The following is a 13,868-nucleotide window of genomic DNA, read 5'->3' as shown; positions in this document are numbered from 1 at the left end:
ACTCAGACAGATCTGTTAAGTAAATGAGAGTAGCTTTATAGCAGCCCTCTGTGAGCAGTAAACAGACATTTATATCACCATAAAAAAAATGGCAGGATTTTAGGACATGGCGGAGAGCCAGCAACATGTTGCAAGAAGGTACCGGCTCTTAACAAACCTCACACATGTATTCATTAAAAGAGACACATAATGCAAAATATGTATACAAGTTCATCTCAATCAAACTAGACTGGGGAAAAACATAAAACAGCTAAACTTAGTTTGTCACCTTGTCATTCATCATGTCAATAAGTACACTACAGTTGTTCACACTTTGTCTAATCCAGTTTATTCTTTCTCAGTAAAAGAAAAGGTTGGAGAGGGGAAGCAAAAAGTAAAGCAATGGAAACAGAAATATTGAATTTTCCACATCCATCTTCCCATTTTATAACCACATTACAACCAAAAAAGCAGCTCTACACTAGAGTGTAAGTGAAACGCAAAAAGGGGTTAAATAAGGTTTTCTTTAAGATACAGAATATTCATTCATTATGCATTTTCACTTCGTTCCTTCCACAGGAAAATGTTTGGAAAGCAGTTATTTGCTGATTTTAAACTTTAAGCACCCTGCTCACCCCAACCACCACCTCTCTCATCTACAGAAAGACAGAGGGAGGAGGGGAGGGAGGAGGGGGGGCAGAACGGGTGAAACAAGGAAAAAATAGAGCAATCAATAAGGAGAAAGATGAGAAAAGGAAAGTGAAAGGATGAAGGAGGAGAATGCATGTGCGCTCATCATGCTAACTGGAAAGGGAAACATGGGGCATTGATGGAAGCAGGGACATTAAAGTACTGGTTAAAGGAGTGAAAACCAAACATTATGAAGTCTTATATCAAAGCTGGCACCAAAACATTTACCTTAAAAATGTAGATAGTTGAAATGAAGGCCTAAGACATTATGAGAAACCTGAACTATAACAACCACCACCAATCTTAAAACAGGAACCCCTCAGAGACACGCTGCCATACCAGCTTCAGTCCAAACTCAACGTGTACAGCAATGTTTGATTTTTGCCTGCTTGTACTCAATGTAACCAACAGCTGAGCACATTAAACACGAAAGTGTGAGAGTCTGTGTATTTGCAAAAGCATAGTGAGTCCAGTCATAAATCCTATGCACACTTTAGTGTACGTCATGTCCCGTAAAATGTTGTCTTCCTGAAGTTTGTACACATTCAGCACATGTAATCCACCCATTGCTGAAAGGAGATTTATGGGTGTGAAGAGGAGGACATATTCCCATGTGGGAGGGCTGTGGAGAATAGGAAGACAGAGAAAATCCGCAAACAAATTATGTCTTGATCAATCACATCCCAACATTGAGGACGTATCTGTGCACAATCCAAGGACAACTAGCTCACTCCCACCAGCATAACCCCAGTTCCATCGTCCACAACGGCCTCATCGACACAGCAGAAACGCTTTCGGGACAATCTTAAAACAAATACAGGAGCAAAAAAGGTGTCCTGTGGAGGAAAAGAGAAGGATGCAAGTTGGTGGGAAAAGGGGGTGAAGATTGGGCTTCGATGTCCTGATAACCTGAGGTGGATGATCAACAACAGGTGTTTGTGTTTTTAGGATTAAGGGTAGTGGATGGCCAGGGGCGTAAGACACTGACTAAAACTGAGGCTGGCTCGCTTGGTTTGCTTCAAGTCCATGCTCGGCGCAGAGTACAAAGCAGTCTGTCTGATTTTGAGGTAAAGAGCACAGTCTATAAACAGTGCCAAAGCAGAAGTGTACACAACGGGTTACCAAATCCTTCCTCTTCCTTCTCGTCCTCCTCGTCATTCTTTGTTTTTTCTTTTTTTCTTTTTTGAGGTAAAGAGTTAAACTGGCTTATAAAGCGTTGTATTTCTTCTCTTCATCCTTTCATTCGTTCTTACTCTGCTCACACATGTGTACTCAGGAGCTTGCAAAAAAAGTGAACCAATTGTATATTTCCTTTGCTCTTTATTGTTCTGTCATTCCTGGGTTTGGATTTTTCCAAAAGGCATCTTAGCAGCAGGGATATGATCAAGCAGAAAACAATCAGGGACATGGTTAACAGTGGGATTTAAAAAAGAGCGAGCATAATTTAAAAGAGAAGGGTGGAGGTTTGTATCCAAAAACCTGCAAAAATCTTGAGAATCAAAATAAGAAGAGAAAAAACAAATCAAATCCCTGTTGGTGCTAAGACACCGAGATTCATCGGAGGGGAAAGCCGCTCAGGAGCACTCCTCACCGATGCGCTGGCATGAGCGGCCCACCTTGCGGTCGAGCTTGACCATCTTTAGGACAGCCTCCTGGCGACCACGGCCCAGGTGGTCAAACAGACACTCGTGTTGCTCTGGGAGCCGGTGGAGCATACAGAAGACATAACCTAGGGGGTGGGGGCAAGAGAGGGAGAGTGGTGAATCAGCCAAGTTCAGCAAATGTAGATATATAAACAGTACATTAAGCATGCATCTCTACATGCAGCCTAACATTAACATAAAACCACTAACATTTTTTACAAGAAGGGCAGATAAACAGCAACAAATACTGCGTGTTAATACCTTAGAAACCCCTTACACGTCTTCTTTTTAAATCGCCACGGGCAGATGATATTTACTGCTTTGCAGGCATTCATTGTGAAAGGTCTTGTTACCAGAGAAGACATTCTAGTTGATAGCTTCCTCTTTTGACTCAATTCAGCAAAGGCAGACAACCCTCATCTCTCTCATTGACTCTCTGTCCCTACTGTAGCACTTTCAACAAAAGGCCCTGCCACTGTAGGAGGGACGATAAGCTCAGAGAAGCTCGTTAGCTCTCATCGTCTTCAATTCATTCATTAATACACATAATAACACCGCTGGCATTCAATGAGCGGTGATTAAAAGCTCAGTTTGACAGCTGGTTGCTATGCAATTAAAACCTATGTGATTACAGCACACACGAATGGAGTGGAAGAGAGAACGATGTGTAACATTTGAATCTTTATAACCAGAAGGGGGGGGGCAACTACTTCCGGTTGCTTACTGGAATAAAAGCACAGAAAACTGTCTTGGCGACACGGTACAAGTGTACAGGACTGAAGAAAGATAGTTTAAACTATGTACAACAGCATATATACATCACTCTATCAAATAAAAATGATGATCCCTGCATTCATTCATTTGCTGAAAAGTTTACCCGCCTAAAAAAAGAATCTGTGTGGGTTACTACAGATTCCAATTGCACCATTTCTCTGAAATTTAACCGCACCCACTGATAATAAGAGAGTCTTTTGCTACACTAGTTTAAAAGGTTATGTATAACAAGCTGTGTTTTTGTTATGCCGCCATTAAAAACCCCAAATCAAACAATGTCCACCAAGCTCACTGCTGATGTTTTGTAACTTAACTTTAAAGCAGGTTTTAAAATATAAATAAGCTGGAAACACATTTAGTGATTTCCAAATGCAGTACAGTATGTTACAAGTTTTCAAAGTTTTTAATGCATAAAATCCAAGCTGTCCTAAATATTTATTCTACCTAAGAGGTAAAAATGAATAATAAACATTTCATTAGAGCAGGGTGAGCTGAAATATTCTAGATCCTTTAAACATGACCAGTTATTATAGTGAGGGCAGTAATAGGCAAATTATTTAAGTGGTTTTCTCCATTCTTGCTGCTGCAAGAAATGCAGCATGCTGGCAAGGCCGAATGGACTGCAGCCATTATGTGATTATAATGTCCGTATGACTGAATGATTATTTATTATTATTTACTCAACCTACAGTAATTTGTACATCTTATTTTCACATATTGGAGCCTGATCAGCTCAGAGAATTCCAAAGAAAAATCTCAAGAATCTTCTTAATCTTAATTTAGAAACCCTCAACTATTAACATTTACAATGTTGCAGTTACACTTCTAATGTACACGGCCTATGTGTCTTTTTACCAAATTCTTAGCATTTAGTAAATATTGTAATACATCAATATTCAGATAATGCTGATTTATGTAGTGCAATTTTAACTTTGGTCTTATCCACTGGTTAATTATAGCCACACAGGTAGGTTGATTTATTAAACAATAAATGACATTTTTAAGTGAAAAGAAAGGGGAAGTGCCAGGCAGGAATAAAGTCCTGATTCTGTTGGATCTCCACATCAGATCAGAACCTGTATGATTTAATTGGCTTTTTTAAGTTCCACTGCTTTTACTCTGCGTCACTGACAACTAGTCAGATGAATATTATAGTCCCAGCGTAACAGCAGAAGTCTACTGAGTGTGACAACATTGGATCAGATACTCCGCTGGAGCTATCTTTTCCCCCCATTTACAAACTGAAAAGCCTTCATGCTTTCAGCTCATTATCAGACCTTCTTGGCTTACACTGCGAGACATTCTGCAGAACCATTAGCAAAGTAATCTGCAATTACTGCAATAGTGAGAAATCACTATAATTGCCACCATTTCCCCTTCAGTCTGTAAAAAGCATGTTTTTATAGTAAGCATTGGACTATTAAGGATGGATGGCCCATGCATTAAACAGAGCCTGGTGGAAAAAAAGGAAAGTCAATTTCCAATTTAGAAATGATTGCGTGGGTTAAGCAGATGGTCTTTAAGCAGTGAAGAGCTGTGACTTTTTAAGTACTTTAATTTGTATGCAAACAAGTTGATTAGCAGGCCAAGTATTGGTTTAAACTGCATTAGTGTTCGTGGTAATTGGCTTATGTTTTATGTGCAATGTGAAACATTGAGGTTTTCTGTAATGGTCCCCTGAGGCTAGCAAAAGCACTCTGGTCATCGACATTTCCGTCAACACACAAACACACGCAAAGGTAGTAGATGCATTTCACTACACCGGATGTAAAATTCACAAAACTGTGGCCAAGTTAACCGACACGTATTTATGTATTTATAAGGCCAAATAAACCTCTGAAAAAGTCATGTATTACCTCATGCACATGTGAGACACACAACTGACGTCTTTAATAATAGCTACCACTGCTTATTGCGTTTTCTCTTGCGTGTGAGTGGGCCTGTGCATGTGTTTTAATTAAGACATGTTCTAATGTTGGTTTATGCATATATAAAGTGGAATGGTCATACCACAGCGACAGGAACCCAGCTCTTGCTGTACCAGCTCCAGTTTGGTTTGGCAGCGATGGCAACGTTTGCGGCTCCGCTGTTTAGAGCCGCTGCGAGATGAGGATGATGATGATGATGCGGAGAAAGATGATGATGACGATGAAGACTCCTCGCCCTCTGGTACCTCACCCACTCTTGCTCGCTTCTCAGGGGAAACATCGCTTTCTGACTCTGAGGCTGGACACACAAATAAGCACACGCACACAGGAGAAAAAAAGGCTATTAGCTATGTTCGCTATGCTCCATAACATAACTCCATAAATAATAAGATCGTATAAACATTTATATTGAGATTTTTGGTCTTTTTCACAAAAGCTCCTGGATGTGCTGTTAGCAGCTGACAAACAGTTGGTATTAGACATATTTGCCCTAAAACTTGTCTATACAATGTAATTACATACCTCTATTCTATCTGTCTATAATCTGCTGTTCAACAAAAGGTAATTTCTTGGAAATCAATTGACCAATGGTACAATTGCAACGTTACATTTTTATGCGGAGCAGAATGTCTGCTGTAGAGATTTGAAAATGCCCCACGTGAGGTTGTATGATCCAAAATGTTCATTCTATAATACTATACTAATAATTGCAAAAAAGGCAAATACATAGCTGCGAAGAAATCTGTTTTCTGTTGTGGTCAGATACAAAAGCATGTGAAGGTTAATCGACCTGCTAGAAATGGTTTTAAATAATTAATCTACCAATATACTTGCAGTCAGACCTTCTCCACTTTTTAATACTCCCCTACCCACATAATAATTCAAAAAGCATTACTTTTCCAGGGTGTCCAGGGCAGCAGCTTCAACTAGAATTTCAAGAGAAAACTTAGGACCTCCAATAATAAGCTCCATAACAACTTTCATTTAACACATAAAGACATCATCTCTGATTTAGTGTGGCCTGCAACTGGGAGAGAACAGACGATGGCACACTGGAACAAAATGCCTCTTAAATATAATAGGCGCTTTGGAGATTAATAGTTCTACTGCATTAGATTACAGTCAACCCAGCACCTGAGACAGGAAGAGCATGTAGCGAGTTCCACTGGTCGGCTGGAATTTCAACTCAGCTTTTCTCATCAATCCTGCAGACTTTTTCTCTGGTCTGGCCGAATGCTGATCGGCGCTCAATAAATCTCTGAGAACTAGGCCAAGCTGAGCAGCCAGATCCCCCTAGCCTGCGACATCGATCCCTATATCTGCGAGAGTATGTGTGTCTGTTCATGTGCAATAGCACACTGTGAAAAAAAAAAAAAAAAACGTTTCCTCTTTGTGTGCCTTTTGTTATCCTGGTTAAAATCTCTGTGGCTGATTTACACCGGCTAATGCGTCAAATTTAAATGTGATTTAACAACAAAGAAAAAGACATTTGAAGGCAAGACATCTGCACTATGAACTGATTTGAGAGCTTAATAGGTTGCATGAAAGACTACTCAAGCCAAAGTGTATCCAGGGTTTAAACTAAAATGCATAAGGCCCTATTAAGAGAGACTGTAAGTGCAAATGTTAACTCAGCACAAGGTTTAAATGATGCTGTGTGTGCGTGTGTGCTCACATGATCCCGCTGCATTAGACAAGGGATCAACATGTTCACACACCAGTGCTGAGCCTTGCCTACTCTGCAGTTGTCTTAAGTCATGTGCGAGTGTTCACATGTGTGAGTGCAGCAGGTTGTGGCACCTAAGGGTGAAAGCACAATGAGGGGAAATCCACACTAGAAGAAAGTCTGCAGCGTTTTAGACATCCGCCTTGATTAATTTATTTTAATAAATAAATCTAATAACGCTATAGTGAGCAACAGCTCTGTGCATGCACATGTTTCAATTCTGTAAGAAATGTTTCATTGTGACCCATTTCATCTTTAAATAATTCAAGTCTATTTCTTTAACTCGTGGAATCATGAGACCTTATTGTTGTGATGTGACGGTGCTAACCCACTGAGCTACAACACTCCCTCCTGTGTGACCTTTACAATTTTATAATCTTTATCTAATGTCTAGTTTATTATTCTGTGTACCTACTTCATATGTATATATATTCGTAGCCTGCATTCACTCTAGTAACCGCTTGATTGGCTTTATATTTGCACACTCTGGCAGATACCCTCTATTACGTCCCCATGATCCATCCTTCTGTTGTTTCCACTGGAAGAACAATTAACCTGGTCATTTTGGAATCAATCCAGTGCCATTGATGCTACTGGGTTCTCCACTCCAATGCCTTAAGTGGACATGACAAGCACACAGTGCAAAATACAATAATGGACATTGTAATGGTAAAGCTGAGGCATACCTAACTCAAAGGAGCGTTTGGTGGGAGTGGAGAGAGAACTGAAGACCGCGTCTGTGCTGGATACTTCTGAAAGAGCAATATAGCGAGAAAAAGAGAGAAGATGAGAAAGGTATATCCAATAACAGAGAGGAAATAAGGACATTAGTTTCTCATTTGTAAGACTTTATTTTAATTGTAAAAAACAATAAAATGTCTCCTGTATATATTGATTTAGAACCGACAAATACATGATTTAAGAAAGAGAATACAATTGCAAACAAAGTAAAATAAATACTTAAACTCATACAACACATACACAATCAGGCACAGGCACACCCCTTTACACGTACACACTATAAAAATAGACAGACCAAATATAGAAGCCAAACAACCGTGTAAAAAATTGGAAAAATGCAACTGATTGACAGATTAGGTCATGTGTTAGGTTGCCTTGAAAAGAACAGTTTATAATCGTAACAGCCTAAGGAGCTGAGAGAGAGTCGTCTGATGGTTGCCCGGATACCACGGTACTGTTTCCCCCAGCAGGATGAAAAGACTGTGACTGGGGCGTGTGGAATCCTTTATTATGCTGTGAGCTTTATTTTATTTATTTTTTTACAGAGACTATGATAGATATCTGTGAAGGAGAGACTGCGGTGTGCATGTGTGCAGACTGAAGCCAGCCAAGAGGCAGCTGACTGTGGGTGGAAAAAGATAAAAGACATATCACCTGATCCTGTTGTAAAAGTTGGTTAAAAAAATGTAACACTTGAAGTGCAACAGAGTCAACTGTACAGACTTCACCTTCTGAACTATATATAGCAACGACTATTGCATGTTAATTACAACTTAAATATCACGCCTGGGATTTCCCTACATTAAACATTTCCTTAGGTAATAAAGTGGTATTAATTACTCACTCTTAATGATATTAATGCATAGAAGTTGCAGATCGGAGTCCTGTAATGATTTCTAGCTCTAGTAATACGTTAGATGTAATATTTTAGCATCAGTCTCAAAGTACAGCTAATAGGTATTCAGTCATTCATTTTATACTGTTCCTAACAGAGCTTAGATGTTGGACAAGTGGAACTGCATAAATGAGCCAACATGAACAAATGAGTTTGTGGGTGAATTACAAGCCAGTTCTATTAGAGGCTCTTTTTTTTTTTTTTTTAAATCTAAAAATCCACAATAATCATGTACTACTTAAAAGTTCCTGCTTTACCAAAAGAGTAGGTTAGTGTGAGGAATTCACAAGTTCCACAAATTTATTTGGTAGCCACTTTATTGTCCTGTCCTGCATTGGCCTCCACAAACAACCTTGTCACTGTACAGCGATGACCGATGCTTGCGCAATTGTCGGTGTCCTCTTAAAACCTTCACTTCTGAATGGATACCCTTTCCTATCATTCTCTTTATCTGTGCCATGAGGACAAATATAGCCAGGGCAGGGGCACTGCAGCTGCTGCTTCGGTTGGCAGAAAGTAGACTTTTACCAAAAGATGCCCTGGACTAAAAACTACAATACTCTGTAGTGGTTTTGACCACTAATGTTAGCGCTTGTGCATTAAAACACATTAAATAGCCTTTACGTTCTTCACTTTAGAGTGGGAGTGCTCCACTCTTCATAGGCTCAAAGTAAAATGGGGCCATGGTTCATTTGCCAACAAATTATGGCTTAAAGTCACTAATCTAAAATAATAAAGTGGTCCTAACCCAATACCATTGGAGCTGAAAAGAAAACCTGATAATATTAGTTTCTGACTGATTAACTGCTGCCTTACCGTCCTGAGCAGGTAGAGATGACACTCCCGTCTCCCCTGGCGAAGTGTCCTCTGATGTGTTAGGCATCGAAATCAGTGACTGACTAATGCTGCTGTTTGTTTCATTACAGAAGATGTCTGCTTGGCTGCTGCTGGAGCTTGAGGAGGCCTTTGGGGCACAATCATCGTCTGGCTGTTTCTTCTGAATGTCTGTGAAGTCAAATGGTGAGAGGTATCATCTTTGGAGTAAGAAGTGGTTGTTAACTTGGGCAAAAGGCCAAGCATCAGTGGGATAGGGTAAAGTTGCATGCATCTGTGGATAATACTCCATTTCACTTAGAAACGGTGGAACCCTGACACAGTTCTGATGAAAGCTTACATAAACGGACATTTTTCTCATCATATCTCCGGCACTGATTTTGTCAGAGGATGAATTATAGCCTGAGTGAAAAGGGACAAAGCAGTCTGATGACCTAAGCAAAAGTGCCACACCTGAAGGTTTCTAGTATTCAGAATTCAGATTCAGATTCAGAAATACTTTAATAATCCCAGAGGGAAATTATTGAATTAGGAAGGACAAATGCCTCACCTTCCTGGTGACAAAAGGCAGCAAATATAGTTACTGCTTCGTGGTTGTCAAGCAAATGAGCAAATCTTTCATGGAAGCTGGTTGCCATGTTTCTACGGTAGACCAGAATGGATAAACCAAACACTGAGTCTAGACAGGGCCTTTTCACAGCCCACTATAGTTCCTCCTACATGCTTGGAACAGGAAGGTGGGACGAGAGGGTTGTTATCTGCAACTACACCGCTACATGCCAGTAAATCCTACCCATAGGACCTTTAAAACTATTTCAAAACAATCTGTAGAGTAAACTCACACAGTTCTATGTTACACACAATATCACTGGACCAAACAAGCACAGAGAGAGGAAAAAAACGTACCTGCAAAACATTTTGAGCAGAGATTCATAGTTTTGCTCGACCTGAGGAAAAGGGCAGAGAGGGATGCAAATGTGTTAATCAAATAGCTTGTAAAGAGTACAGAAAAAAATACATGTGCCATTTACTGGTGGATATCCACACACAGAGAGTAACACAATGTTTCCATGACCCCAAGTCCCAGGCTGAGACTTTATTTTTCATATGGGAATCCTTGTAGAGAAAATATTGTGTAATCCAGGACACATTATAAAATGATTCACTGACTCCAAAGCTGCCATGCTATGAGGCTGTCGAGGTAGCAGCAGACTAGCTAGGGGGCTCCATCAACTGACATGGGACTATTATAAAAAGTTTAATATAAAAATGTCTGTACATCTTGCAACTCATACAGGAATATCAAATATTAAACTTCCAAGTAGAAATTACAAATTGTACACCTATTTTATGAATTTTGGGCATCCAAGGTAACTGTGAAGCAACAGAGAGTCATTATAAACTGGTGGAGCTAATCCTAGATATTGTTCACATCCATTTGGAGTTGTGTTTCCTGATTAATATAAGTACAGTATTGACTTGCTTTTATTTCTAATATTGTCAACCAACTCCCTGGCTGTCATGACGTAATTCAAAAAATTGAGGACATGTATGAATTTCATGAATTTCTACATAGATCTGACAGGAATTTTATTTTATTTTATTCTACAGTGTAATTATTGGTACTAGTGAATATATAACATGGTGGTCAATGGTGGCTAGTATCTTTAATAAACATTGATTCTGTACAATGTGCTAGCATTGGAGTAGAGAATGCCAGTATGGTGGAACAAGCTGTCTTGTCTTTGTATGTGTTGGCAGTGTACACAACTGACATGACAACCACTCAACTGGGCTGAGAGTCATGAATGGAGAAAATTACAAACCTCCTTAATTTGCTGTCTTTACCAGTTACTTCTATTAGCTGAATCATTCGTGTGTTTCAAAGGACAAAAGAAAAAATCTGTTTCCTACAACACAACTTCCTAATCACAGATAAAGGTATTTGACATAAAATAGCTGTTGTTACGGAGTTGATCGCTGAAGCCTTGCTGATTTCAATGGCACAACTCTTTCACAACAGATGGCTCTGGCTTTCCTCTGAGAGGGCTCCTCTCATTTCCTCTCCAGTCCTCGTCCTTACTGTCTGCGCATTGAGCGTGACGGTCGCTGCCATCAGTCACATTCTATTTATTTTGGGTGCTTCGTTGCACACCTTTGTCCTCATTTCTAAATGTAGGGTCAGTTGCAGTCAACCTGAGGGCTGTCTGTCAGTCTGCTGGTGTGTGTGGTCTTGGGTATAAAAGAGAGGAGGAGGAGGAGGAAAACAAGAAGTAAGGATAAAGGAGAAACGTCATCATGGGACACAGGCAGGGAGAGGGAGGAAGCGGATGCAGAGTAAACAAGTCATATCCTGTTGTCACCCTTACAAATCAGAGGTAATCAAATCACAGATTAATTAAGGAACTAAAAGAGGTAAGAGAGGGTGAGAAAAAACAGTCAGGAAACAAGCCGTTGCATGCTTGTTAAGCTGGTGGAAGTTTGAATAGAGTGCACACAATCAGTCTGTTTCATAGTTGGCCCACTGCTGTTACTAATGAGAACATCTGATTGGAAGAGACAGGAAGATGGGCTCTGTCGCCTTTGTGCTGCAGTTTGAGTGACATGAGCAGTAAAATTAAAAATGACTTCCTAAATACAGACCAAAGTCTGTTAATAGAGAGTATTCACAGACATTTTGTCACCCATTGGCTCACCTGCGTTTTAAGGATTCAAAATGGCAACTTGTGTGTTGAAAACCCGCATAGCCAATTTTTAATTGAATATGCTTTGAAAGAGGCACTGAGTGGCACAAATATGCTGTTTTTCCCGTATTTTCCAACCTGGAAGAAAAATGCTTGACAACATTGATCTGAATCGTTTTATAGCAACTAGTTTACTTTCTAATAGGCAACGCAGCATTAACTTTATGACTTATACAGCTGTGCAGTTTCCTGGAACATACACACATAAGTAGACAAGGGCCTCTTTTACACAGCAAGATCAATTAAACAGTAAACTACCTTTAGGGCTGAAATGCAGATATTTTTAACTGTCCATTATTTTGCAGAACCAGACAATGACACATGGCTTGTGTCATGTGAAAAGCCAAACTACAGTAGCATGAATTATTTATAGCCTTGAATTTAAATAACTGTGAGCCAAAAGTAGACCTCCATGTTATTTTGTCATCATTTTAGTTCTGCCATGCAACATCTGACAGCCTTGCAATTCCGTACTGCTATTGATCTCAAACACTTTTGTTATGAATAGCAATACGGGGCTAATTAATAAACTAACTGATAAAGCAATTACTTGACTAATCCAGTTATGCTCTAAAGCGTTGGCAACAGAAATCTGTAGTGCTTTTCAGCATTATACATCTTTTGTGCTAATAAGTTGGTATTGTAATGGATTTGAGAAATCTATTTCTTTCTCATGTATCCTACACAGTTTGCCCAAAATAGGAGACACAGCTCATGATTTAATTTAGGCTTTTTCAATATGATGCACATGTCTGCACAAGTGACACAACTTAACAAATATACCATGAGGTCAGGTGATGTGATGTGTGTGATTGTTTCTACCAAGTTGACAATCGCTTGTATATCTCTAAATGTATTAGGCCATTGCCAGCAATGTTACACTGATCATGATTGGACTTATATAGGGTTCAATTTGTATTACTTTCACATCAGGTTTTCAATTAGCCAAAAACACACACCAATCTGGTTATTTTAATCTCTTCCTCAATTGATTTCCAGAAAACTTAACTTTACCAACATAATACATACTGTATGTACTAGAACAGCACATTTTACTTCCCTATCTGACACTGTAAATGAATCTAAAGATAGATTCACGTTTGAACCTTAAAATAAGGGGTTTACATGAACAGGAAACCTCCAACGAAAACCTATTAGAATATCAAAACCTAGCAGTCAACCATGGAAGCAAAAAACAGAAGTTGTGTCTTACGCCATTTGTTTTTAGAAAACAGTGTGGTGAAATGCACGAGCAGGTTGTAAATAAACAGGCTTATATCTGTTAGGCATCAGAAACCTTTACTGAACTGCAGAGACACCTCTCTGACACCAGATTTGAGGGAAAAGTAAATCAAGCCTTCAGATCACAGGGGAAATAAAAGGAAGTACAAGTATTAAACTCTTGCTAAAATGTCAGACGCAATTACGGGTTTATGAGCCACCGCGCACCAATCACAGCCAACCGTGTTGCACCTGAATGTGCCTCTTCAAAAACTTGAAAAGAGACATGCGGAAGTCAAACCGTTTGAAAAAGACACACCAGTGGTGAGTGCCCTGATGTTATGCAGCAACTTGAAGGAACTTGTTTCAAATGCTGTCATACATCATGTTGACAAGTCTGCAGTGTACAAAACAACTTACAGGTTATTCCTACCAATTTCCATTTTCTCCTTTCAACACCCAGAGACATGGAACAGTTCTCCTATCCTGTGGGTGATCCAAGGACCCACACTTTTCACAGCAAGTCTACAAGAAGGAGAATCTAATTCAGGAGTGATTCCTTCACCAAAACCACCATAACCAGGCAAAAAGCACAGATTCTGCGTTCTTTTACCCATGTTTGGAGGACATTAGTGCAGCCTCAATATCCCAGGATGCATTGTGTTCTGGTCAATTGCGCAGTGAGTCTGGCAA

The 13,868-nt window shown here is 39.6% G+C and overlaps 1 protein-coding gene across 1 annotated transcript in view; it reads right to left on the bottom strand.

Moving 5' to 3' along the window:
- Positions 1 to 305: 305 nt before the first annotated feature.
- Positions 306 to 13,868, bottom strand: part of zfand3 (zinc finger, AN1-type domain 3) — a 16,456-nt gene continuing 2,893 nt past the window's right edge. The window contains exons 2-6 of the mRNA XM_035682420.1: positions 10,117 to 10,157; positions 9,193 to 9,381; positions 7,427 to 7,492; positions 5,097 to 5,312; positions 306 to 2,398 (exon numbers count right to left, since the gene is read on the bottom strand). Of these exons, the coding sequence (XP_035538313.1) occupies positions 2,244 to 2,398; positions 5,097 to 5,312; positions 7,427 to 7,492; positions 9,193 to 9,381; positions 10,117 to 10,157 (667 nt within the window). The 3' untranslated portion in view covers positions 306 to 2,243. The remainder of the gene's footprint in view (positions 2,399 to 5,096; positions 5,313 to 7,426; positions 7,493 to 9,192; positions 9,382 to 10,116; positions 10,158 to 13,868) is intronic.

The sequence above is a fragment of the Morone saxatilis genome, unplaced genomic scaffold, assembly GCF_004916995.1.
Source record: "Morone saxatilis isolate NCDOM2014 unplaced genomic scaffold, NCSU_SB_2.0 Contig11, whole genome shotgun sequence".
In the NCBI taxonomy this organism is placed as follows: Eukaryota; Metazoa; Chordata; class Actinopteri; family Moronidae; genus Morone; species Morone saxatilis.
The sequence above is the reverse complement of the archived record's forward strand: the minus strand, read 5'-3'. Positions and strand labels throughout refer to the sequence as shown.